Below are 27,102 nucleotides of genomic sequence, written 5' to 3' on the forward strand. Positions count from 1 at the left end.
TAATTTTGCAAAGTTTCGCTTTAGCAGATGTTCTGATCACGTCTTTTGTTCATTCTGCGGTTGTCTGTCTTTTCTTTTGATTCCAGACAGAATATTAACACAAAATATCTGAAGTAGATTTAAAGCAATAAGCCATCTTAAATTGATTTAACAAAAACATTGTGAGTATTTGAAGCATACAAAGCACTATATTTGATAATAGCTTAAAACTTTGTTTCTGATTAGCTTAATTTCTGATTATAGCTTAAGGCCCTAAGTAATAGGATAACTTTTCCATCATTTTCATATGAACCTAGACCCCACAGAGGAATTGTGGTTTACTTCTGATAAAGTTGATGATGTGCTCCTTGTTTTTGAAGCTTAGTAGGCATATGAGAACATCACATGGTGACTCGACATGCCTTGGTTTCAGGCGGAGTGCTCAATGAGCCCTTTCTATAGGTATTGTGCGTGGACTTAGATCTTGAGACATAGCTGTGCACAGTCCTTGGAGAAATGTTTCTAGGTCTTGAATGACTGATTGCTGGAGATTCCTAATCTAGATGTTGTGCTGCTCCCGGTTTCCAGGTCCTATTTTTTGTTCTTTAGCTCTTCAAGTTCATCGTTAAACTGGTCCATATATTTGCTTGTTTCTTGCTGAAATCTATGAATGTTCTCTTAGCGGGACTCCAGCTTTGTGATGCAAGTGGATAGGGATGAAATATCCACCTTAATAGACGAGACTGTCTTCTCGAGCTGAGATTTGAGAGATTGCTTGAAATCTGTGATGAAATTTTCAGTGTGAGGAAATCTTTGGTAGATAAAATTGGAGGAGGGGTTTCTTCATGCTCCATCGAGGGTTTAGGAGTGAAGTGATGGGTGATCTCCAAAGCAGTTCCTTTTTTGGATTTAGCTGTTGAGCCTTCCATTGGTCGGCCCTCAGCAAAAGTTATAGTATATAGATGAAAACAGGTACTGGAAAGCACCAAATTAGAAATCCACTAAAAGAGATGCCCGGGAAAAGGGTGATGAACTATTTATGTTGATATTACTTGCGATTGCATCATGGGGAAAGGGCCAATACGATGCGATTTCACCCTAATACCCTAATACTTCACCTCATCCTGGAGGGGAAGACTAAAAAGTTGGCAAGTATCTTTTAGATTATGTGAGACAATGTTGCTCCTGTGGTTTAAGAGCAGAATAAGAAGTATACTCCTTGTGTTAAACCAGAACTACCTTTACAACAAGTTTACTGACAGTAAGTCATAAATACATTATTATATGGTCATTAGCACATTTTCCAGACTATTAGACCCTCAGTCACCACAAAGAGACTATTAGACCTCCCACCCCTTTAACAGTACCTTTAAACTGTCCTTATAATTACTCTTTAAGAGAAATAAATCACCACTACTTTCTAGATTCTTCCTGCTGCCTATTGAGAGCTGTGACCAACAGATAGGAACTAACACTCTAATCCATTTGCTGGCAGTCCTGTGTTGAACTCGGCGTCTGTGTCAACACTCTGCCCACTATCCAGCATTCCTGATCCATAGCAAGCGGTTATGAAGAATAGCCATGGTCACCAGCAAAGAGTTGCTTCAGCAGGAATACCAGCCACCCAGGTGCTGGTAAAGGAGCATCATGCAGGCAGTGTCTAACCTCCTACAACTATTATGCAGTCGGCGAGTGTCTGGTGGCAGAGTGAGCCCATGGTCACAGTTTATAACTGAAAACGAGCTGTGGGATAATCCCAGGCAGGTCTTTGAACACCAGCTCAGGAGCGCTGAGTTATTCAGGAGAAGAGTACTTGCATCCCATCGGAATGCACAGGATGACTAAGTACGGCGCAATGTTCAAGGTGGCTCACGAAATCCTACGTCAAGGAAGAGGTGGATAGAATACAAAAGAGGTAGATGTACCAATGACTATTTGCATCATAAATAAATATTGTTTGACATATCATTGCACAGGAAGGATGTGGACAGATTCTCAAAATATAAATAAAGTGTATCACTGACTTCTGTGCTGGTTGTTTTTAAGCACTTTGCTAATCATATAATGTAATCCTCGTTATTCCTAAGGAAATAGAGCTGTGGACATTTCTTTCCAGTTAATTTCTTACAGTACAACTGCTCATTATTTACATATAAATATATCTCATTATATTACTCAATATTACTCATTGCCAGTGATAGCACTGGACAGATGAGCTTCCTGGTTCCTGTACCTGTGTTCACTTTGTTCCTGAACTTGCACCTGTTGTTCCTGGCTCTGTGTTCATTTGTCTCCAGATACCTGGATTGCATCATACAAGTCTGCTGGTTCCTGCCTCTTATTACATTAGTCTCATGGCTCCTGTTTTCTGGTCGGTATCTACATGCAGCAGGAAATGGGCAAAGAGACAAGCGTCCGAGATGACATATAAAAAAGTCATTCAGTTATTCACAGTTATTGCTATTAGAGCCAGAAGTAGCATCTGTTTACCAATTTTTGGAACCTGGGTGTGTGACAGATATGGTTTGCGATTCAGGATGTCTATTGTATTTATATTTTTCTTTAAATACATACATCAGGTGAGGCTTTATTGTACATATTACATCCTAAATTGATAGGTACAGGCATAAATATATATATATTTTTTTATCATCAATCGTTTTTATAGAGGTTTGTCAAATATATGAGGTACAGAAATAAAGGGGGGAATGAAAAATAAACAATAAGGTTACAGGGGGTACAGAGATGGGGAAGAGGAACACAATATCTTCACAGTTAGGATTTCTGGAACCACACTTTCTTTAGGGTTGCTCTAAGATTGGAGGGTGTTGGTGGAGTCTCCCTGAGAGGACTGCGGGATCTCATTCAAGTTAAAAGCAGGATCAATAGTAATTTCTGGGTCAGGTGAGCTCGGGTACTGTGCTGATTCCGGAGCCCCTTTGCCCTCAGTAACATACATATAACTCATCCATTTTACCAGGGGAGAGGAGGAAGTCATGGAATAAGGCATGTCCAGTGTCTACATTACAAAGCTAACCTGCACTTTATAACCTTTTTCAGGGTATGGGGGGGGGGGGGGGCGGCCATCGATTCTTGGGCTCTGGCAGCTATTAGGATATAATTGTATACATATTTGGAGTGGGTCTGAAAAGTTGCCGGATAGTGATGTAAAAGGGCAACAGCAGGTGTGTCAGAAAGTGTTTGTTTACTAACTTTATTGGCAAGATCAAAGATCTGTGTCCAAAATGGCTGTAAGATTGGACAGCTCCAAAAATTGTGAAACCTATCTCCCGCTCCGGAGCTCTGACGCCAGCATAGCTGTGATTGGGACGGTCACATCTTGTGGAGTCTGGATGGGGTGAGATACAGGTGGTTGACCAATTTGACAAACATTTCTGTGTGGTTTAAACATTTTGACATACGGTGGTAGTTTAAGAAGATGGTATCCCACTGTTTTTCGGTGAAGTTCAACTAGAGGTCAGTTTCGGATTGTAATTGGCTAATTGATTTAGGGGGTGATATTATGGGACCAGAGGTCACATACCAAAAGGTAATGCTGGGTTTGTTGTCTCCCTTTTTTAGTTTGGAAAGATATACGGGCAGGATAAATATATTTATTTTAATTATATATTCACTTATACACATTATTTTCTGTCCTTAATACATGTTGTGCCTGATTCAGCAACGTAAATGCCGATACATGCTGTATTTTGCCTTAAATTGCACTGTGCATGAATAGAAATGGAGCATACACCAGTGACCACAAGAACATCCAATTCATCTTCGAACGCAAAGGACACTTCCGACATCCTACGATTTCAACAGTAGAACAGGGTGGGGAAGGGGCGTACGCACGTAGTCCATGTACAATAAGGGTGTGCTAAGGTGGAGCACACAGAGTAACATTCAAGCTTTGGGCATCTCTAAGGTTTGTGATTTTCAGTCACATCACTTGTACGAGCTACAGGTCAGGTCCACATGCTGAGAGATAGTGATGACAGCTCTGTGTGCATGTTAGAATATGTGTGTGCCGTCAAGAGCAACTGTAAATGTAATTCATGAACAGTGGTAACATGATAAATATATTTCATGGGGGGAATGGAAAAAAGAATAACTTTTTTGTTTTATCACTAATGACTATAGCAGTAGTTCCCTAACTTTTGCAGTTTGCGGCACCCTTAGAGTCTCCAAATTTTTTCAAGGCACCCCTCCAAAATAATTATTGAGCAGTCCTGTTTTAGAAGTAGTTGGGTCAAAAAAATGTAATAAGTATTTAGGTCGGGACAGAAATACTTATTTAGTTGTATGCAAAAATGCCCCCTCTGCATCCAGACACACTGCCCCCTCTGCATCCAGACACACTACCCCCTCTGTCACACTGTCCCCCCTCCTCTGCCCTCTCTCACGCTGTCCCCCCCTCCTCTGCCCTCTCTCACGCTGTCCCCCCCTCCTCTGCCCTCTCTCATGCTGTCCCCCCTCCTCTGCCCTCTCTCACGCTGTCCCCTCCTCTGCCCTCTCTCACGCTGTCCCCTCCTCTGCCCTCTCTCACGATGTCCCCCCTCCTCTGCCCTCTCTCACGCTGTCCCCCCCCTCCTCTGCCCTCTCTCACGCTGTCCCCCCCTCCTCTGCCCTCTCTCACGCTGTCCCCTCCTCTGCCCTCTCTCACGCTGTCCCCTCCTCTGCCCTCTCTCACGATGTCCCCCCTCCTCTGCCCTCTCTCACACTGTCCCCTCCTCTGTCCTCTCTCACGCTGTCCCCTCCTCTGCCCCTGTCACGCTGTGTCCCCCTCCACTGCCCCTCTGTCACACTCCTCTGCCCCTCTGTCAGGCCCCTCTGTCACACTCCTCTGCCCCTCTGTCACACTCCTCTGCCCCTCTGTCACACTCCTCTGCCCCTCTGTCTGCCCCTCTGTCACACTCCTCTGCCCCTCTGTCACACTCCTCTGCCCCTCTGTCTGCCCCTCTGTCACACTCCTCTGCCCCTCTGTCACACTCCTCTGCCCCTCTGTCACACTCCTCTGCCCCTGTCTGCCCCTCTGTCACACTCCTCTGCCCCTCTGTCACACTTCTCTGCCCCTCTGTCACACTCCTCTGCCCCTCTGTCTGCCCCTCTGTCACACTCCTCTGCCCCTCTGTCACACTTCTCTGCCCCTCTGTCACACTCCTCTGCCCCTCTGTCTGCCCCTCTGTCACACTCCTCTGCCCCTCTGTCACACTTCTCTGCCCCTCTGTCACACTCCTCTGCCCCTCTGTCTGCCCCGCTGTCACACTTCCTCTCACTCCTCTGCCACGAGCCAGCCATAGGAAAAAAGAAAGAGCACCTAAACTTACCAATCCGTCGGGTGCCGGGACCCAGCAGCCTCCTCTCTCCCGCAGCAGCTTGTTACTGACGTCTATATTCAGTGACAGTTGCGGGAGAGAGGAGGCTGCTGGGTCCCGGCACCCGACGGATTGGTAAGTTTAGGTGCTCTTTCTTTTTTCCTATGGCTGGCTCGCGGCACCCCAGGGGTGCCGCGGCGCACACTTTGGGAACCGCCGGACTATAGTATTAACAGGTGACAATAATTGAATATATATTTTTTTCTGTTTGTTTTACTGGGAATTTATATTGCACTTATGTATTGTACGTATCCTGCAGTGTGTTGTATGATTCACAATAAAGTAACAGTCAACATCCCCAGGGCAAAGTAAGACTCACGGTTACTGACAATAGAAATCACTTTCAACTTTCAGATTAAAGGTAAACAACAATATGTAATGAAACCCTATCAGGTGTATTAAGAATCTGTGTAGAGTAGCTCTTAAAACTAGGTTGTTAAATAGAATGACTCCAAAAGAAATATTTGATGAGAAGTTCTATAGAAATACCCCCTAATGTGGGACGGTACCATGGAGGACTAATATTAGTTCAGCTCTAGCAAGTCTAAGGTCACAATAAATGTGATTGCTGTATGTCAGCAACCGTGAGTTTTACTTGGCCCCGGGGATGTTAACTTTTACTGTATTGTGAGTCATCTGTATCAGGAAAGTACTACATGCTGTGTTAACTATGGACTTTGACCAATCGCAGGACAGCTGGGCCCTAGCCCAGCCTCTATAAAGAGGCGGAGACCTATGAACCTGTCACACTTTCCCTGATGAAGCCTTGCATCGGCAAAACGCGTTTGTAGGATTATTAGAAACATATCTATTTATTGACTACTTTCCTATTGGAACACTGTCAATTTTACATATGTTTGCACACTCAATGACAGACTGAGCCCATGAACGCCCCACCAGTACATGGGCATGTGCAGAAAGAAGGACCTGAGACCGGTATTTACTGACACGTCTGGAGGCAGAACAACAGGGCAGCAGGCTGTGGAAGGACACAGATCTGTGGACTGGGAGCACCGGGGAACATCCCACCAAGAGGGTGATTAACTTATCAACCCACATCCGATTACCATCTGCCGATCCTGCCTAGAACTCATGTTTTACAAGACTCTACCATGAGGCGATCAGATCTTCTAACTTGGAACTTTCCATTTGGTACGTCCGAACTGGAGAGCAATATTGTTTATTGAAGGATTTGAACAATTACAAAAAACAGTATTTTTCTACCTTTGGACGTTGAATGCAGTTTGTATAGCACTGTCTCTGTCTGCCCTCGGTACATTTGGTGTGAGACAGGATTATTGACATCTATACGGTTATTCTACAGACCTTTGGACTTTTGTTCACATGAGCTCTTAGGCTGTCACCAGGGCCGCCGAGAGGGGGGGGGAGCGGGTACAGTTTACCCGGGCCCTCGCTGCTAATTAAATTTATTTTTATTTTTTTATTATTTTTCTCTGTTGCGCTATTTTTTTTAAAACTTTTTTTATTTTTTTTTCCCGCGGTGAGGGGGGGGGGGGGGGTGGGGGTTCATGGGAGCTGGAAGAAAAATAAATAAAAATAAAAAATACTCACGTGATCGCGCGGCGCCGTGTCCCTCCTCTCCTCCATTCACACTGACTGCTGGGCGTGACGTCATCAAGTCACGCCTGTCAGTCAGTGAGGAGCGCCGCAGCCAGCAGGAAGAAAGAAGACAGAAGAGGAGACAGAAGAGCAGAAAAGAAAAGAAAGAAGTTGACAAAAGGTAAGTAAAGAAACGGAGAGGCAAGGGGAGGAAAACAGGGAGGGACAGTACTATAAAGAAAGGGGACAGAGAAACAGAGGAGGAAAAAAAGGAGAGAGCCACAGAGTAATAAAAAAAAAAGTGGGAGAGAGGAACAGAGGAGGAAAAAAAGGAGAGAGCCACAGGGGAATAAAAAAAAATTGGGGAGAGAGGAACAGAGGAGGGAAAAAAAGTGGGAGAGAGGAACAGAGGAGGGAAAAAGTGGGAGAGAGGAACAGAGGAATAAAAAAAGTGGGAGAGAGGCACAAAGTAAAAAAGAAGGGGGAAAAGCAGCATGGAGGTCGCAGTGTGAGCATAAGGGGGTACAGTGTAGTTGTGATGAAGGGGCACAGTATTGTGTGTGTGATGGCACAGGGGGCTTGTTGCAATGTAGTGTGTGTGAGGTAGGTGGCGGCTAATTAATGGGCGCTATTTTGTTTGTAGGGTGATGGTGAGGCAATTTAATAGTAGGGACTATTAATTTAAGATGGGGTGGTTTGGGGGCTATTGAATCTTGGGATGAGTTTAGGGAGAATGAGGTCTATTTATTAAATGTGACTATGAATTATTTAATGGCAGTGATGGTTGCGGGAAATAGGTATTGCTGGGGCTGTTTGCAGGAAGTGAAATAGGTTTATTTATTAAATGTAAATAGTATTATTTTAATGTTGGGGCTGGAGGAAGGCCTAATTATTAATCGTGAGTGCTATTGATTTAAGGCCGGGGCTGGCTGTAATTTTCTAAATGTAGCCATTTTTTTTTCAAAATAGGTCCTTCAACATTTCTGGATCCGGACAAGCCACAACTAAAGAAACCAGCAGCCACAGGTGGAGAAAGTGAGAAGAACAGGTAGGAGAGAGCAGCACAGTGTGTGAAATGTTGTGATTCTAGTAGGGACAATACCAATTTTTGGTATATGTTGTGTCCAATGTAAGGTGTAGGCCAAGACTGAACTGTTTGTGTACACACTGCATTGTTTGTATACTACACTGTGGTGGTAGATGTCCTGAAAGTCAGGAGTGCTTGAACATATGTGACGCTCCGGCGAATTGAGAGTCTAGTGGTTTTTATGTTAGCCACGCCCCAATGGCACGTTTGCCACGCCCCAAAATGCATGACCACACCTCCCAAACTTTTTGCACCGCCGTTTGGCTAGCTACGCCCCTGAATGCATGACCATACTTCTAAATTTTTTTGCGCCGCCGTGAGGCTGCAAAAAAATTTTGGGGCTTATTTGACTATGAGGGGGGCCCCATGAATTTGTTGTACCCGGGCCCTGAATTCTTCTTGGCAGCCCTGGCTGTCACACACAGCATTTTTATTAATATAAATTGTGTTTTGTCTATACCCTTGTTTCTACCAGTGCACGGAGATCCTTGTATATGTTGTTTTGAATACAAGTACATTTTTTCAAGTAAGTTATTGCAATTAGTGTATCATTACTAGGAACACACTATCAGGCTCCTAGCGACCGGCAATCTCTATCAATTATAAGAAGAGTTGGGGTCCCCCTCCTTTTCCTCTACCTCTTAGTTGGCAGGCACCTCACATATATATAGAAAAGAGAGAGCGCTAAGCATGAAGTTAAGGTATAAATACAATTTATTGAACATATACATTCATATGTACGAATAGGAAAAAGGGCATTATATGCAATACAATTGTCACGGCTTAGGAATTTTGTGGATCCCCAACCTCTACTTTAGATGGATTAAGCAGAGGGTAGCGGAGACAGACCACACTGGGGTATAGTCCAGATAATGGATACACAGCAAATAAGGACAGACACGATGAAGTAACGTTGCAAATGTAGTATATTACTTTAGTAGTGCAACAGCAGTTGATAAGTTGGTACAATTCAGCTATGCTGAACACATGGCAGTTCATAAATAATAATATCACACAATAGTACTTCAGTTGGTAACCAGTAGCAACGGCATGAGGACAAGCAAATACAGTTCAAAACGCTGAGATGGAATCCGAACTCATGAGCCTTAATATACAAACAGCAAATAGGAAGAATCACTGACACAGCTGAAAGTCAATATGAGATGTACGTAGACTTGCTGATCCAGATAGAATGTGATTCAGTAGCGAATGGTTATAGGCAAATCATAGTTCATAACAGCGGAACAATAGATGTTATATGCAGTCCAGATATAACGGTAACACAGGAGCATGCAGCGGGAGGTTGCTTGGAAGTACAGCGTGACAATAATAATCAGATGAGTAATCGTGGAAATCCAAATAGCATTAAAAGTTCATCGGTTGATAACGATACAGCTGCCAAGCACAGAACTTAATTGACAGAACTCACTTCAAACTCGGAGACACTTCTTATAAATAGTCCAGCAATAATAACAGCAGTAGTAGAAACGGCCGGCTGGTCTTAGAACCACAGATGACAAGAGTTTGATTGTAGTTCAAATAAGAAATGCAGATAGTTGATAAGGGAGTAGCTGAGCAATCAGTATGAGCACAGATGTAACAGGCAGCTACAGAATAGTTCAATGTGCTGATGAAAGTTCAAAGAATATTTACAGCTTGTAGATAACCAACGAGATGAAATATCACGGAGCCAAATGGTGATCAGCGATGTCGGGCAATCACAGAACCGGTACTCCAGGGAACACTCAGAGAATCAGGTATACAGCCAGAACCACGGCAAGGTGAGTAACATGAAGATCAGGCAATGAATCCCTGATCACAGGAGGTTTAAATAGTATGTGGCAACCAATTAGCTTCAGAGGGAGGTTCCAATTAAGGTGATGGAAAGCAGCCATGCAAAGGTAGAGACTCTGAAGCAGGAGATAAGCACCAACAACGTTCCTTAAAGGGCAAGTCACACAACAATATCTAGTTATAGGAGCGGTGTGTGACAACAATAATATGAATGAACCTTATATCAGTATACAATAGATGAAATAAAGTGATCTTTAGCTTTAGCTGTTGAATTCCAAAATTCTGAGATAAAACACAATCTCACAGGAAAATGGCCAAAAAATACATAAAAAATATATATAATATGGTACCATATAAAGCGGGTGGGAGTACCTCACCGCAATTGGAGGAGTCCGTATTACAGACTGAAAGTGGAACACATAGATATTAAATCCTCAGTAAACTCAGTTGACAAGTGTGCCAAGTATCCACTGTGTTGGTGTCCAGAGTATATATACACCAGTAGGTGCCAATCACACCGTTAGATTTCAGTACAGGTACTTATCTTGTAGTCTGAGTAGGATTTCCATGTCAGTCGCAGGATATCCTGCTGAAGTCACTTAGCATAGCATGCAAATAGTCTCCAATCGATTTCAAAAGAACGGACTGATCCTCCAATAATCCAAATAGTCCTCAAAGATTAAAAGCTTAAAAGCTGGCCAGCTCCTGGTGGATATAATTCAAGCTGCTGACGCGTTTCTCGGCATGCTGCCGTTTCATCAGAGGTAAGTTAAGTGGGTGCCTTCCCTGGCACTTTTTATGTAGATGGGAAAAGGTCACATGAGCGTCAGATGATCGCTCTAGAACTGCCCGATCACATGACAGTATTATCGGAACTAGCCGATCACATGACAATATCCGATCACGTGACACATGGAACACATGACCAGAAAAAATGCATTATTTGCCAAGAAGATATCCCCTAATAAGCACAGATTTCAAACTCCATATTTGTATACCTATTTGAAAGGACCTGCAGGCTACACGCTGTACCCAGAGAGGAATGGGTAAAGCATTTGGTGCCCACACTGCAAGGACGTGCAGTAGAGGCCTCAGAGGACTGTGCGGACTATGATATAGTAAAAAGAGCACTCCTTAAGCGTTACACTATTACCGCAGAGACCTATCGTTAGAAGATCCAGGACCTTGCCAAGAACCTTCATGCCAACCATGCGGAGTTTGCAAACCTGCTGCGGGAGTCGACCAGAAAGTGGGTGCGCGGAGTGGGTGTCCACACCGTGGAGGAGGTAATAATCTTAATATGCAAAGAGCAGTTTCACCACCAGCGCACAATTTTTACTGACCCTAGTAATCCCAACATAGACCCCCCTGTAGAGTGTCCTGACTTAGACGATAGTGAGGGCTTCAGGAAAGAGTTCAGAGCAGCTCAGCTCTCTGATTCCTCGCTGGAAGCTTTGAGGCGCCAAGCTGGCAGGAGCCTTCGAAGGATGAAGGTAGGAAATGTGACCTGGCCTAAATGGTTTTTGTACCATGTAGCTAGGAAGGTAGATGGGGATAGACCAGTCCTGGAACAAGTTCAACTGGTGATACCACGGAGCTGATGTCAGTTGCCCACGAAATCCCTATGGCGGGACACCAGGGAAGAGACTGAACACTGAAGCGCTAGACACAGAACTTTTCTGTCTAGGAATGTCGGATGACGTCCTGGCCTACTGTAAGTCCTGTGATGTATGTCAGCCTCTTGGGCACCCCAGTGCCTGTGCTCTCCTCAGGTCCTTTCTAGTAGTTGGAGAACCTTTCCAGTGAGTGGCTGTGGACATAGTAGGTCCCCTGCCTGTGCCCAGTAGATCGGAAAAGAGGTACATACTCATCGTGGTGGACTACACAACAAGGCATCCTGAGGCTGTAGCTCTGTTCTCCATAACTGCGAAAAATGTAGCGAACGCGCTGCTAGGAGTATTTAGCAGAGTAGGGTTCCCTAGTGAGATCCTAATCAATCAAGGGACACAGTTCATGAGTGAGTTACCCACTCAGGATGTCTCTGTGGTGGAGTATGTGTTAAAGCTCAGAGATGGGTTAGAGAATCTCATGGGGCTTGCACAAACTAAACTAGCAGAAGTGCAGACCAAGCAGAAGACTTGATATGATCAGGGTGTACACGCCAGAATATTTGAGGTAGGGCAGAAGGTCCTTGTTCTGAAGCCCACGCGCCAGAACAAGCTCTAGGCTGCCTGGGCTGGACAGTACACTGTCTCAAAACATCTGTGTGCCATCACCTTTGTGGTGTCATTTGATAGCGATGGTAGGCGGAGCGAAGCGGACCTACCATGTGAATATGTTGAAGGCATACCTCGAGCGTGTGGAGTCGGTAGCTGTGGTTTGCTGCTTACCGACTGAGGAACCAGGAAGTGATCCACTACCTGACCTTCTCGCGGATGCCAGAGGTGAAGGTGGTATAGAGAAAGTGTACTGCAATGAGCAATTGAGTGTCCGTAAGTGGGAGCAGCTTGAGGCAGTGCTGTGGCTCTTTGTGACTCAGTTTAGTAGTAAGCCCGGCTGGACTTCCATGTTGATGCACCATGTGGACACTGGTGAGCATAGGCCAATTAGGCAATTAAACAACCCACCAGGGGCCAAGGAGTGCATATACAGGGAGATGCAGGAGATGCTTGTGCTAGGTGTGATCCAGACTTTGCGCAGTCCATCCGCTTCCTTCATTGTATTGGTTCCCAAGAAGGACAAGGCAACGTTGTTTTGCATATACTACCACTAGTTGACCATGTTTGATGCCTACTCCTTGCCCGCTATTAACGCTGTTTTAGATGAGTTGGTCAGAGCTCAGGGTTATCTAGATCACATTTCTAGTTTCAGTAAGATTTGGGAAGATAATCTGGAGCATGTAAGGCTTAGGGAAGACTCGGTGGGCATGTTTGACTGGGCAGAGAAGTGCCAGATGGGGAAGTCAGAGGTACAGTACCTGGGTGATCATGTGGGGGGAGGGTCAGGTCAGATCCAGCTAAGGTAGAGACAATCCGAGACTGGCCCCAGCCCACGACCCAGTTACATTTACTACCATTCTTAATGACTGCAGGGGACTACAGACGTTCTGTCCCAGACTATAGTACTGTAGAGAAGCCCCTGACAGATCTCACTAAGAAGAATCTCCCCAAAGTAGTTGACTGGACACCCGCTTGTGAGCTGGTATTTCAGTCACTAAAGGAAGCCCTGGTTCATGCTCCAGTACTGTTGACGCCTAATTATGACAATTACTTTATTGTGCAGACTGACACATCACAGTATGGACTGGGAGCAGTACTTAGCCAGGTGGGGTCAGATGGGAAGGGGCACCCTGTGGCCTATTTGAGCAGAAAACTACTAAACCGGGAGGGGGAGTATGCCACAATTGAAAAAGAATGGAAATTGTTTGGACAGTGAAGAAACTTCAACCTTATTAGTATGGATGACATTATACTGTGGTGACTGATCATAATCCTTTAAAGTGGCTACAACACACCTCAGGGAAGAATGGACGACTTTTACGATGGAGCCTTACACTGCAAGTTTACGACTTTCATATTGTTCATAAGCAAGGATGCAGATGGTCTGTCTCGGCAGGAAGAGCCGGATCCCCTGGGTCACCTCCGGTAACCCCAAGAGACTGCGGGACCAGGAGCCAAATCGTGGGGACATGACCCTCTGGTTGGTCGCACATGGACAAGGGGGGGGAAGAGTGTCACTGGATCACTGATAAATAACTTATTGTATAAATATATTTAAATTATTAGCGCAGTGCGCCAATTTATATAATTGTAAATGTACTGACTTTTGATACTGTGTATTAGAAATGTGCATTTGGGAGAAGGAAAGGGCGCGGTGGCGAGACAAGCCCAGCCGGTCCCCAGCAACACAACAGACACGGTGGCATAGTAGGTCCATCCTGTCACAATCATACATAACATGTGTATAATGTAACACATAAGGTAATATACACATAATATGTCATAGTTGCCTATTCTCCTGGATTGTCCGGGAGACTCCCGAATTGTTGGGGTTCTCCCGTACTCCTGAGAGAGCAGGGTAGGGCCTAAAGACGCAATTTGCGTGATCACGGGACGCAGCAGCGATGTCTCTAAAGTTGGCAATCATGTAAAATGTGATTTGTACCATATATATAGTACATACATGCCAACTCTCCCGGAAAGTCTGGGAGACTCCCGAAAATCGGGTCAATCCCCCGGGCTCCCGGTCGAGCTGGCATTTCTCCCGAATACCACCGAGAATCGCGTCATTTGACGCGATTCTCTGTGAATCACGCCATTTTGGAGGGCGGGAGGGGGCGGGGCGAGGCCAAATGCGTCATTTTGGCCCCGCCCCCATGATGCAAATTACGGTTTTGCGGTGAGCGGGGCCAAAATGACGCGATTGGCCTCGCCCCGCCCACTCCCGCCCTCCAGTCTCGCCCCCTCTGTCAAGTATGATACAGTATGATAAATAACACACATTACATATAATATACATATGTTGTATATAGCGGAATAGTACAGATACATTATACAGTGCATGATACTTATATAACAGACAAGGTAATGCACACATAATAGAAAATATGTACCATGTCTTTAATAAAATACATAACACAGAACATATAACATATAACAATACACAGAGGAATAACCAGCAGCTTCTCTCATCCCTGTTAAAACCATAAATTAACCTTGGAATTAATTATATCATTTCTACCCTTATTACCAATGCCCCAATCCAACATGGCTGCCGTGTCCTCACTGTGGGTGAGTCAGCAAATGATTCAGGAAGGCAGAATGATTACACTGGAGCAAAACTACTTATTATAAAATGTGATTAGATCTGTCCTCGATATAAGAGCAGCGGCGGCCATGTTGTTGTAGTCTCCCAGTCACTGCAGATTTACATCCTGTCTCCTCGCTTATACCACGTGACGCTGCGGAAGGGGCGTGGTCACAGATTGTTACTATATCCAAATAATATGCTGCAAAGACCGAGGTAACATTATATTATATTATTATTATATATAGAGGGGTCTGTACAGTGATATATGGGGAGTAATAACTCCCAGCACACACTGATATGGGGGATTATTATTATTATTATATAGAGGAGAGGGGACTGTACAGTGATATATGGGAGTAATAACTCCCAGCACACACTGATATGGGGGATTATTATTATTATATAGAGGAGAGGGGACTGTACAGTGATATATGGGGAGTAATAACTCCCAGCACACACTGATATGGGGGATTATTATTATTATATAGAGGAGAGGGGTCTGTACAGTGACATATGGGGAGTAATAACTCCCAGCACACACTGATATGGGGGATTATTATTATTATATATAGAGGAGAGGGGTCTGTACAGTGATATATGGGAGTAATAACTCCCAGCACACACTGATATGGGGGATTATTATTATTATTATATAGAGGGGACTGTACAGTGATATATGGGGAGTAATAACTCCCAGCACACACTGATATGGGGGATTATTATTATTATATATAGAGGAGAGGGGTCTGTACAGTGATATATGGGAGTAATAACTCCCAGCACACACTGATATGGGGATTATTATTATATAGAGGAGAGGGGACTGTACAGTGATATATGGGGAGTAATAACTCCCAGCACACACTGATATGGGGGATTATTATTATTATATAGAGGAGAGGGGTCTGTACAGTGATATATGGGAGTAATAACTCCCAGCACACACTGATATGGGGGATTATTATTATTATATAGAGGAGAGGGGTCTGTACAGTGATATATGGGAGTAATAACTCCCAGCACACACTGATATGGGGGATTATTATTATTATATAGAGGAGAGGGGACTGTACAGTGATATATGGGAGTAATAACTCCCAGCACACACTGATATGGGGGATTATTATATAGAGGGGAGGGGACTGTACAGTGATATATGGGGAGTAATAACTCCCAGCACACACTGATATGGGGATTATTATTATTATTATATAGAGGAGAGGGGACTGTACAGTGATATATGGGAGTAATAACTCCCAGCACACACTGATATGGGGATTATTATTATTATATATAGAGGGGACTGTACAGTGATATATGGGAGTAATAACTCCCAGCACACACTGATATGGGGGATTATTATTATTATATAGAGGAGAGGGGTCTGTACAGTGATATATGGGAGTAATAACTCCCAGCACACACTGATATGGGGGATTATTATTATTATATATAGAGGAGAGGGGTCTGTACAGTGATATATGGGAGTAATAACTCCCAGCACACACTGATATGGGGGATTATTATTATTATATAGAGGAGAGGGGTCTGTACAGTGATATATGGGGAGTAATAACTCCCAGCACACACTGATATGGGGGATTATTATTATTATTATTATTATTATTATATAGAGGAGAGGGGTCTGTACAGTGATATATGGGAGTAATAACTCCTAGCACACACTGATATGGGGGATTATTATATAGAGGGGAGGGGACTGTACAGTGATATATGGGGAGTAATAACTCCCAGCACACACTGATATGGGGGATTATTATATAGAGGGGAGGGGACTGTACAGTGATATATGGGAGTAATAACTCCCAGCACACACTGATATGGGGGATTATTATTATTATATAGAGGAGAGGGGACTGTACAGTGATATATGGGAGTAATAACTCCTAGCACACACTGATATGGGGGATTATTATATAGAGGGGAGGGGACTGTACAGTGATATATGGGGAGTAATAACTCCCAGCACACACTGATATGGGGGATTATTATATAGAGGGGAGGGGACTGTACAGTGATATATGGGGAGTAATAACTCCCAGCACACACTGATATGGGGGATTATTATTATTATTATATATAGAGGGGACTGTACAGTGATATATGGGAGTAATAACTCCCAGCACACACTGATATGGGGATTATTATTATTATATATAGAGGGGACTGTACAGTGATATATGGGAGTAATAACTCCCAGCACACACTGATATGGGGGATTATTATTATTATATAGAGGAGAGGGGTCTGTACAGTGATATATGGGAGTAATAACTCCCAGCACACACTGATATGGGGGATTATTATTATTATATAGAGGAGAGGGAACTGTACAGTGATATATGGGGAGTAATAACTCCCAGCACACACTGATATGGGGGATTATTATTATTATATAGAGGAGAGGGGTCTGTACAGTGATATATGGGGAGTAATAACTCCCAGCACACACTGATATGGGTATTATTATTATTATATAGAGGAGAGGGGACTGTACAGTGATATATGGGGAGTAATAACTCCCAGCACACACTGATATGGGGGATTATTATTATTATACAGAGGAGAGGGGACTGTACAGTGATATATGGGAGTAATAACTCCCAGCACACACTGATATGGGGATTATTATTATTATATAGAGGAGAGGGGACTGTACAGTGATATATGGGGAGTAATAACTCCCAGCACACACTGATATGGGGGATTATTATTATTATTATTATTATATAGAGGAGAGGGGTCTGTACAGTGATATATGGGGAGTAATAACTCCCAGCACACACTGATATGGGGGATTATTATTATTATTATATAGAGGGGATTGTACAGTGATATATGGGAGTAATAACTCCCAGCACACACTGATATGGGGGATTATTATTATTATATAGAGGAGAGGGGTCTGTACAGTGATATATGGGAGTAATAACTCCCAGCACACACTGATATGGGGGATTATTATTATATAGAGTAGAGGGGACTGTACAGTGATATATGGGGAGTAATAACTCCCAGCACACACTGATATGGGGATTATTATTATTATATAGAGGAGAGGGGACTGTACAGTGATATATGGGGAGTAATAACTCCCAGCACACACTGATATGGGGGATTATTATTATTATATAGAGGAGAGGGGACTGTACAGTGATATATGGGGAGTAATAACTCCCAGCACACACTGATATGGGGATTATTATTATTATATAGAGGAGAGGGGACTGTGCAGTGATATATGGGAGTAATAACTCCCAGCACACACTGATATGGGGATTATTATTATTATATAGAGGAGAGGGGACTGTACAGTGATATATGGGAGTAATAACTCCCAGCACACACTGATATGGGGATTATTATTATTATATAGAGGAGAGGGGACTGTACAGTGATATATGGGGAGTAATAACTCCCAGCACACACTGATATGGGGGATTATTATTATTATATAGAGGAGAGGGGACTGTACAGTGATATATGGGGAGTAATAACTCCCAGCACACACTGATATGGGGATTATTATTATTATATAGAGGAGAGGGGACTGTGCAGTGATATATGGGAGTAATAACTCCCAGCACACACTGATATGGGGATTATTATTATTATATAGAGGAGAGGGGACTGTACAGTGATATATGGGGAGTAATAACTCCCAGCACACACTGATATGGGGATTATTATTATTATTATATAGAGGAGAGGGGACTGTACAGTGATATATGGGAGTAATAACTCCCAGCACACACTGATATGGGGGATTATTATTATATAGAGGAGAGGGGACTGTACAGTGATATATGGGGAGTAATAACTCCCAGCACACACTGATATGGGGGATTATTATTATTATATAGAGGAGAGGGGTCTGTACAGTGATATATGGGGAGTAATAACTCCCAGCACACACTGATATGGGTATTATTATTATTATATAGAGGAGAGGGGACTGTACAGTGATATATGGGGAGTAATAACTCCCAGCACACACTGATATGGGGGATTATTATTATTATACAGAGGAGAGGGGACTGTACAGTGATATATGGGAGTAATAACTCCCAGCACACACTGATATGGGGATTATTATTATTATATAGAGGAGAGGGGACTGTACAGTGATATATGGGGAGTAATAACTCCCAGCACACACTGATATGGGGGATTATTATTATTATATATAGAGGGGACTGTACAGTGATATATGGGAGTAATAACTCCCAGCACACACTGATATGGGGATTATTATTATTATATATAGAGGGGACTGTACAGTGATATATGGGGAGTAATAACTCCCAGCACACACTGATATGGGGGATTATTATTATTATATAGAGGAGAGGGGTCTGTACAGTGATATATGGGAGTAATAACTCCCAGCACACACTGATATGGGGGATTAATATTATTATATAGAGGAGAGGGAACTGTACAGTGATATATGGGGAGTAATAACTCCCAGCACACACTGATATGGGGGATTATTATTATTATATAGAGGAGAGGGGTCTGTACAGTGATATATGGGGAGTAATAACTCCCAGCACACACTGATATGGGTATTATTATTATTATATAGAGGAGAGGGGACTGTACAGTGATATATGGGGAGTAATAACTCCCAGCACACACTGATATGGGGGATTATTATTATTATACAGAGGAGAGGGGACTGTACAGTGATATATGGGAGTAATAACTCCCAGCACACACTGATATGGGGATTATTATTATTATATAGAGGAGAGGGGACTGTACAGTGATATATGGGGAGTAATAACTCCCAGCACACACTGATATGGGGGATTATTATTATTATTATTATTATATAGAGGAGAGGGGTCTGTACAGTGATATATGGGGAGTAATAACTCCCAGCACACACTGATATGGGGGATTATTATTATTATTATATAGAGGGGACTGTACAGTGATATATGGGAGTAATAACTCCCAGCACACACTGATATGGGGGATTATTATTATTATATAGAGGAGAGGGGTCTGTACAGTGATATATGGGAGTAATAACTCCCAGCACACACTGATATGGGGATTATTATTATATAGAGTAGAGGGGACTGTACAGTGATATATGGGGAGTAATAACTCCCAGCACACACTGATATGGGGATTATTATTATTATATAGAGGAGAGGGGACTGTACAGTGATATATGGGGAGTAATAACTCCCAGCACACACTGATATGGGGGATTATTATTATTATATAGAGGAGAGGGGACTGTACAGTGATATATGGGGAGTAATAACTCCCAGCACACACTGATATGGGGATTATTATTATTATATAGAGGAGAGGGGACTGTGCAGTGATATATGGGAGTAATAACTCCCAGCACACACTGATATGGGGATTATTATTATTATATAGAGGAGAGGGGACTGTACAGTGATATATGGGAGTAATAACTCCCAGCACACACTGATATGGGGATTATTATTATTATATAGAGGAGAGGGGACTGTACAGTGATATATGGGGAGTAATAACTCCCAGCACACACTGATATGGGGGATTATTATTATTATATAGAGGAGAGGGGACTGTACAGTGATATATGGGGAGTAATAACTCCCAGCACACACTGATATGGGGATTATTATTATTATATAGAGGAGAGGGGACTGTGCAGTGATATATGGGAGTAATAACTCCCAGCACACACTGATATGGGGATTATTATTATTATATAGAGGAGAGGGGACTGTACAGTGATATATGGGGAGTAATAACTCCCAGCACACACTGATATGGGGATTATTATTATTATTATATAGAGGAGAGGGGACTGTACAGTGATATATGGGAGTAATAACTCCCAGCACACACTGATATGGGGGATTATTATTATATAGAGGAGAGGGGACTGTACAGTGATATATGGGGAGTAATAACTCCCAGTACACACTGATATGGGGGATTATTATTATTATATAGAGGAGAGGGGACTGTACAGTGATATATGGGGAGTAATAACTCCCAGCACACACTGATATGGGGGTTATTATTATTATTATATAGAGGAGAGGGGACTGTACAGTGATATATGGGGAGTAATAACTCCCAGCACACACTGATATGGGGGATTATTATTATTATTATATAGAGGAGAGGGGACTGTACAGTGATATATGGGGAGTAATAACTCCCAGCACACACTGATATGGGGGATTATTATTATTATATAGAGGAGAGGGGACTGTACAGTGATATATGGGAGTAATAACTCCCAGCACACACTGATATGGGGGATTATTATTATATAGAGGAGAGGGGACTGTACAGTGATATATGGGGAGTAATAACTCCCAGCACACACTGATATGGGGATTATTATTATTATATAGAGGAGAGGGGTCTGTACAGTGATATATGGGGAGTAATAACTCCCAGTACACACTGATATGGGGGATTATTATTATTATATAGAGGAGAGGGGACTGTACAGTGATATATGGGGAGTAATAACTCCCAGCACACACTGATATGGGGGTTATTATTATTATATAGAGGAGAGGGGACTGTACAGTGATATATGGGAGTAATAACTCCCAGCACACACTGATATGGGGATTATTATTATTATATAGAGGAGAGGGGTCTGTACAGTGATATATGGGGAGTAATAACTCCCAGCACACACAGATATGGGGGATTATTATTATTATATAGAGGAGAGGGGACTGTACAGTGATATATGGGGAGTAATAACTCCCAGCACACACTGATATGGGGATTATTATTATATAGAGGAGAGGGGTCTGTACAGTGATATATGGGGAGTAATAACTCCCAGTACACACTGATATGGGGATTATTATTATTATATAGAGGAGAGGGGACTGTACAGTGATATATGGGGAGTAATAACTCCCAGCACACACTGATATGGGGATTATTATTATTATATAGAGGAGAGGGGTCTGTACAGTGATATATGGGAGTAATAACTCCCAGCACACACTGATATGGGGGATTATTATTATTATATAGAGGAGAGGGGTCTGTACAGTGATATATGGGGAGTAATAACTCCCAGCACACACTGATATGGGGATTATTATTATATAGAGGAGAGGGGACTGTACAGTGATATATGGGGAGTAATAACTCCCAGCACACACTGATATGGGGGATTATTATTATTATATAGAGGAGAGGGGTCTGTACAGTGATATATGGGGAGTAATAACTCCCAGCACACACTGATATGGGGGATTATTATTATATATAGAGGGGTCTGTACAGTGATATATGGGAGTAATAACTCCTAGCACACACTGATATGGGGGATTATTATTATTATTATATAGAGGAGAGGGGACTGTACAGTTATATATGGGGAGTAATAACTCCCAGCACACACTGATATGGGGATTATTATTATATAGAGGGGACTGTACAGTGATATATGGGGAGTAATAACTCCCAGCACACACTGATATGGGGATTATTATTATTATTATATAGAGGGGACTGTACAGTGATATATGGGAGTAATAACTCCCAGCACACACTGATATGGGGGATTATTATTATTATTATATAGAGGAGAGGGGACTGTACAGTGATATATGGGGAGTAATAACTCCCAGCACACACTGATATGGGGGATTATTATTATTATATAGAGGAGAGGGGACTGTACAGTGATATATGGGAGTAATAACTCCCAGCACACACTGATATGGGGGATTATTATTATTATATAGAGGAGAGGGGTCTGTACAGTGATATATGGGAGTAATAACTCCCAGCACACACTGATATGGGGGATTATTATTATTATATAGAGGAGAGGGGGCTGTACAGTGATATATGGGAGTAATAACTCCCAGCACACACTGATATGGGGATTATTATTATTATATAGAGGAGAGGGGTCTGTACAGTGATATATGGGGAGTAATAACTCCCAGCACACACTGATATGGGGATTATTATTATTATTATTATATAGAGCAGAGGGCACTGTACAGTGATATATGGGGAGTAATAACTCCCAGCACACACTGATATGGGGGATTATTATTATTATATAGAGGAGAGGGGACTGTACAGTGATATATGGGAGTAATAACTCCCAGCACACACTGATATGGGGGATTATTATTATTATTATATAGAGGAGAGGGGTCTGTACAGTGATATATGGGAGTAATAACTCCCAGCACACACTGATATGGGGGATTATTATTATTATTATTATTATATAGAGGAGAGGGGACTGTACAGTGATATATGGGGAGTAATAACTCCCATCACACACTGATATGGGGGATTATTATTATTATATAGAGGAGAGGGGTCTGTACAGTGATATATGGGAGTAATAACTCCCAGCACACACTGATATGGGGGATTATTATTATATAGAGGAGAGGGGTCTGTACAGTGATATATGGGGAGTAACTCCCAGCACACACTGATATGGGGGATTATTATTATATAGAGGAGAGAGGTCTGTACAGTGATATATGGGGAGTAATAACTCCCAGCACACACTGATATGGGGGATTATTATTATTATATAGAGGAGAGGGGTCTGTACAGTGATATTTGGGGAGTAATAACTCCCAGCACACACTGATATAGGGATTATTATTATTATTATTATTATATAGAGGAGAGGGGACTGTACAGTGATATATGGGAGTAATAACTCCCAGCACACACTGATATGGGGGATTATTATTATTATTATATAGAGGAAAGGGGACTGTACAGTGATATATGGGGAGTAATAACTCCCAGCACACACTGATATGGGGGATTATTATTATATAGAGGAGAGGGCTGTACAGTGATATATGGGGAGTAATAACTCCCAGCACACACTGATATAGGGATGATTATTATTATTATTATTATTATTATTATTATTATTATATAGAGGAGAGGGGACTGTACAGTGATATATGGGGAGTAATAACTCCCAGCACACACTGATATGGGGATTATTATTATTATTATATAGAGGAGAGGGGACTGTACAGTGATATATGGGAGTAATAACTCCCAGCACACACTGATATGGGGGATTATTATTATATAGAGGAGAGGGGACTGTACAGTGATATATGGGAGTAATAACTCCCAGCACACACTGATATGGGGGATTATTATTATTATTATATAGAGGAGAGGGGTCTGTACAGTGATATATCGGGAGTAATAACTCCCAGCACACACTGATATGGGGATTATTATTATTATATAGAGGAGAGGGGTCTGTACAGTGATATATGAGGAGTAATAACTCCCAGCACACACTGATATGGGGGATTATTATTATTATTATTATTATTATTATATAGAGGAGGGTTCTGTACAGTGATATATGGAGAGTAATAGCTCCCAGCACACTGCTTTGTGTACAGTGTGCTGCCCAATTATGCGTGTATATATATATATATTCTATATTATGAAACCCACGCAAACACAGGGAGAACATACAAACTCCACACTGATAAGGACATCAAACTAATGAACCCAGTGATGTGAGGCAGGCTTACCGCTAAGTCACTGTGCTGCCCAATTTATATATACTATGCAGCCGATGTACCATTGAAATAACCTTTTGTGAGTTTCTTCTATTGTATTAATGTTTTCTTGGAGATGGGCCTCCCAGAGGTGTACACAGTACTAGGTTGGGGGTCTTACTGGGGCCCTATAAGGAGGTGATATAACCTCCCTCTTTCTGCTACTAATACCTCTTCCTATACAACCAAGTATCCCACTGGTGACTGCACTGATTGCTGACCCTCATGTCATCTGATACTAGGACTCCAACGTCCCTCTACTCTGCTGCTGTTACATGGAAACCACCATTCACTCTCTATTCTTCTTCTTTTGGATTTTTGTATCTTTTATTATTTTACATTTTATATATTAAATGTAATGTTCTAGCTTTAGCCCATTTCTCTACTTGTTTCTAGATCACTGTGCATTTAACTTACCCCTTCTGGGGTATCAGGCCTGTTACAGATCTTTGTATCATCTGCAAAGTATCTACAGACCCTGATACATAAACTTCTGTCATTTATCAGTCAGACCTCTTGTGTCCTGTAGGGGGAGCTAAATACCCCTCAAGTAAACCTCATACTCCTTCATAGTAATTCCCCTACACATGCTCTGTTCTTTATAATACCTATCTAGTCTAATTCTGTAGATGTCATATATAGGGAACTTACCAACAAGATCATTCAGCTGCTCACTGGAGAGGTGACTGCTGGGAATGGGACATTATACAGTAACACCAGGGGATGTGTCTGGGTGATGACTGTATCATTGTGTGTGTCAGGTTCCTATAAGGTGTCAGGATTTCGCTGTCTATTTCTCCATGGAGGAGTGGGAGTATTTAGAAGGACACAAGGGTCTGTACAAGGACGTGATGATGGAGAATCACCAGCCCCTCACATCACTGGGTAAGAGGAGGTTTAATCACAGTTCTGTCTGTGTATAGTTAGTAATACAAGTTAGTTAGTTAGTGTATATAGGCGGTGTCATCACTGTGTGTATAAATACATTGTTACATGTGAGATTATCAATAATGTATATATATAATATATAGAACAGATGAGAGTGCAATATAATATGTTTTTTTCAATGGTATTTCCAATTTTCATTGTTTTATGTTTTTTAATTTGTTGTTTATTATTCCTTTTTTTCCTCCACAATCCGAATTAAAATCCCATTGTGACTGGATCACTTATAAATAACTTATGGTATAAATATATAGAAATTATTAGCGCAGTGCGCAAATTTATATCATTGCAATTGTACTGATTTTGATGTTATATTTGTGTATTGAGAATGTACTGTAGCCATATGGGAGGAAATGTGTTTTCTGTGACTGTCTGAAGGCAAGTAATCTCATGTTAATTAGACCTTTTTATCTCAGTGTCCAGCACGTCCTTTAGCCTGAAGGGGGTGATTAAAATTTTAAGTTTCCTATGTCTCTAGGATGGGATGCTGGAAACCAAGAGATTGATGTAAATTTTGTTTAAGCATAAATTACTTTAACTCCTAGTCTGGAGGATTTTATATCCAGAGATCTGATGTAATTTTTCAGACATTACGGAACCATCTAGGATCAGGGGGCATTCAGATAGGAGAGAAACCATATTTTTGCTCTTAACCTGGTGAATGATTTAGCCGTTAATCAAATTTAGCAACAGATCAGTGAAGTCATACAGGAGAGAGACCATGGGGTAGATTTACTACATTGCTAGAATCTGATTGGTTGTTATAGGCAACATCTCCACTTTTTCAATCCTGCTGTTTAATAAATATACCCCCATACATCTGATCTAAAGGTAGCCCTGACACCAACAATATTAGCAGTGACTATTAAACAGGAATCTGATGTGTTGCTCTCATAATGGAGAAGCGTATCTGATTTCTGTGTAAGAGTGGGTCAGACAGGAACATGCTAAAGTGTCAGTGATGAGTGTGGAAGACCACCGAATGTTGTGGGCACACTATGACTGGCAATCAGTGTGACAGGATGGACCTCCTATGCCACCCTGTCCATGTTGCTGGGGACTGGCTGGGCTTGCCACCGCACCCCCTTTCTTTATCACAAATTGCGCCCCTTTAACCGCATTATGAGGGACCTGCTGCCACCAGTAGGCACCTTTAAAGGCACCTAGAACTGATTTATTCTGGGTAACTCTCGATGCTAGTGTACCCCCTTGCTGTGCACCTGGGCTGGTACCCCTGACCTCTTTCTTCATGATCAGGGTTGCTGTGGATGGTTCCATCACACTGGCCAGAGCTGCAGGTAGCGGCAGAGCGTTGGTACTAGATGTTGAGTCCCATCCTCAGTACAACCAGATAATGGATTTGATTGGTCTAATATGTAGGTCACCGGAATTACAGCAGGTAAGTAGGTGTCAAAGCAGGATCTTGAAGCAGTGATGATTTATTAGCTCAAGCAGTCTTAATAAGGACAGTTACACACTAGTTTGAGGTACTAGCGATCTTTCCAGAAGTTACAGATGAATGATGCATTACTTGGTAAAACGTAGCTCTTTATATACAGTTCTGCAGCCTAACTTGTCAGGAGGTAACCCAGCCCCTGTCTTAGCTGGTACTGCAATGTCTGATATATTTCTTCAATAATTACTATCAGGATGTAATATCCTCTAATCTTGCATTTAAAGGAATTTAACTTACAAAATTCACATCATTCTGTGATTTCCTAAAACTTGCTGGTTGCATTATTCATGTAGTTTCTCTATCTTCTTAACAAGACAGGATACAGGTAACTGCCCCCTGTTGTGTATTCAGACTGAAGGATTTGTTGGACACTCACACATAAAAACGACTAATTAGAATGGGGAATTTTCTTTAGAAAAGTTACAAGAACAAGCTTCCTCCAACAAATGGCTATTGCATCAGAAATCAATACATGAATAGGAAAATAAATACATTTAT

General features: G+C 42.2%; 2 protein-coding genes across 2 annotated transcripts in view; both read left to right on the plus strand.

Moving 5' to 3' along the window:
• Window positions 1–27,102, plus strand: part of LOC142160102 (uncharacterized) — an 80,504-nt gene that overhangs the window by 13,878 nt on the left and 39,524 nt on the right. The window lies entirely within an intron of this gene.
• Window positions 14,730–27,102, plus strand: part of LOC142160113 (uncharacterized) — a 79,496-nt gene continuing 67,123 nt past the window's right edge. Inside the window, exons 1-2 of the mRNA XM_075215073.1 lie at window positions 14,730–14,820; window positions 24,965–25,088. Of these exons, the coding sequence (XP_075071174.1) occupies window positions 25,004–25,088 (85 nt within the window). The 5' untranslated portion in view covers window positions 14,730–14,820; window positions 24,965–25,003. The remainder of the gene's footprint in view (window positions 14,821–24,964; window positions 25,089–27,102) is intronic.

Source organism: Mixophyes fleayi, chromosome 6 (assembly GCF_038048845.1).
Source record: "Mixophyes fleayi isolate aMixFle1 chromosome 6, aMixFle1.hap1, whole genome shotgun sequence".
In the NCBI taxonomy this organism is placed as follows: Eukaryota; Metazoa; Chordata; class Amphibia; order Anura; family Limnodynastidae; genus Mixophyes; species Mixophyes fleayi.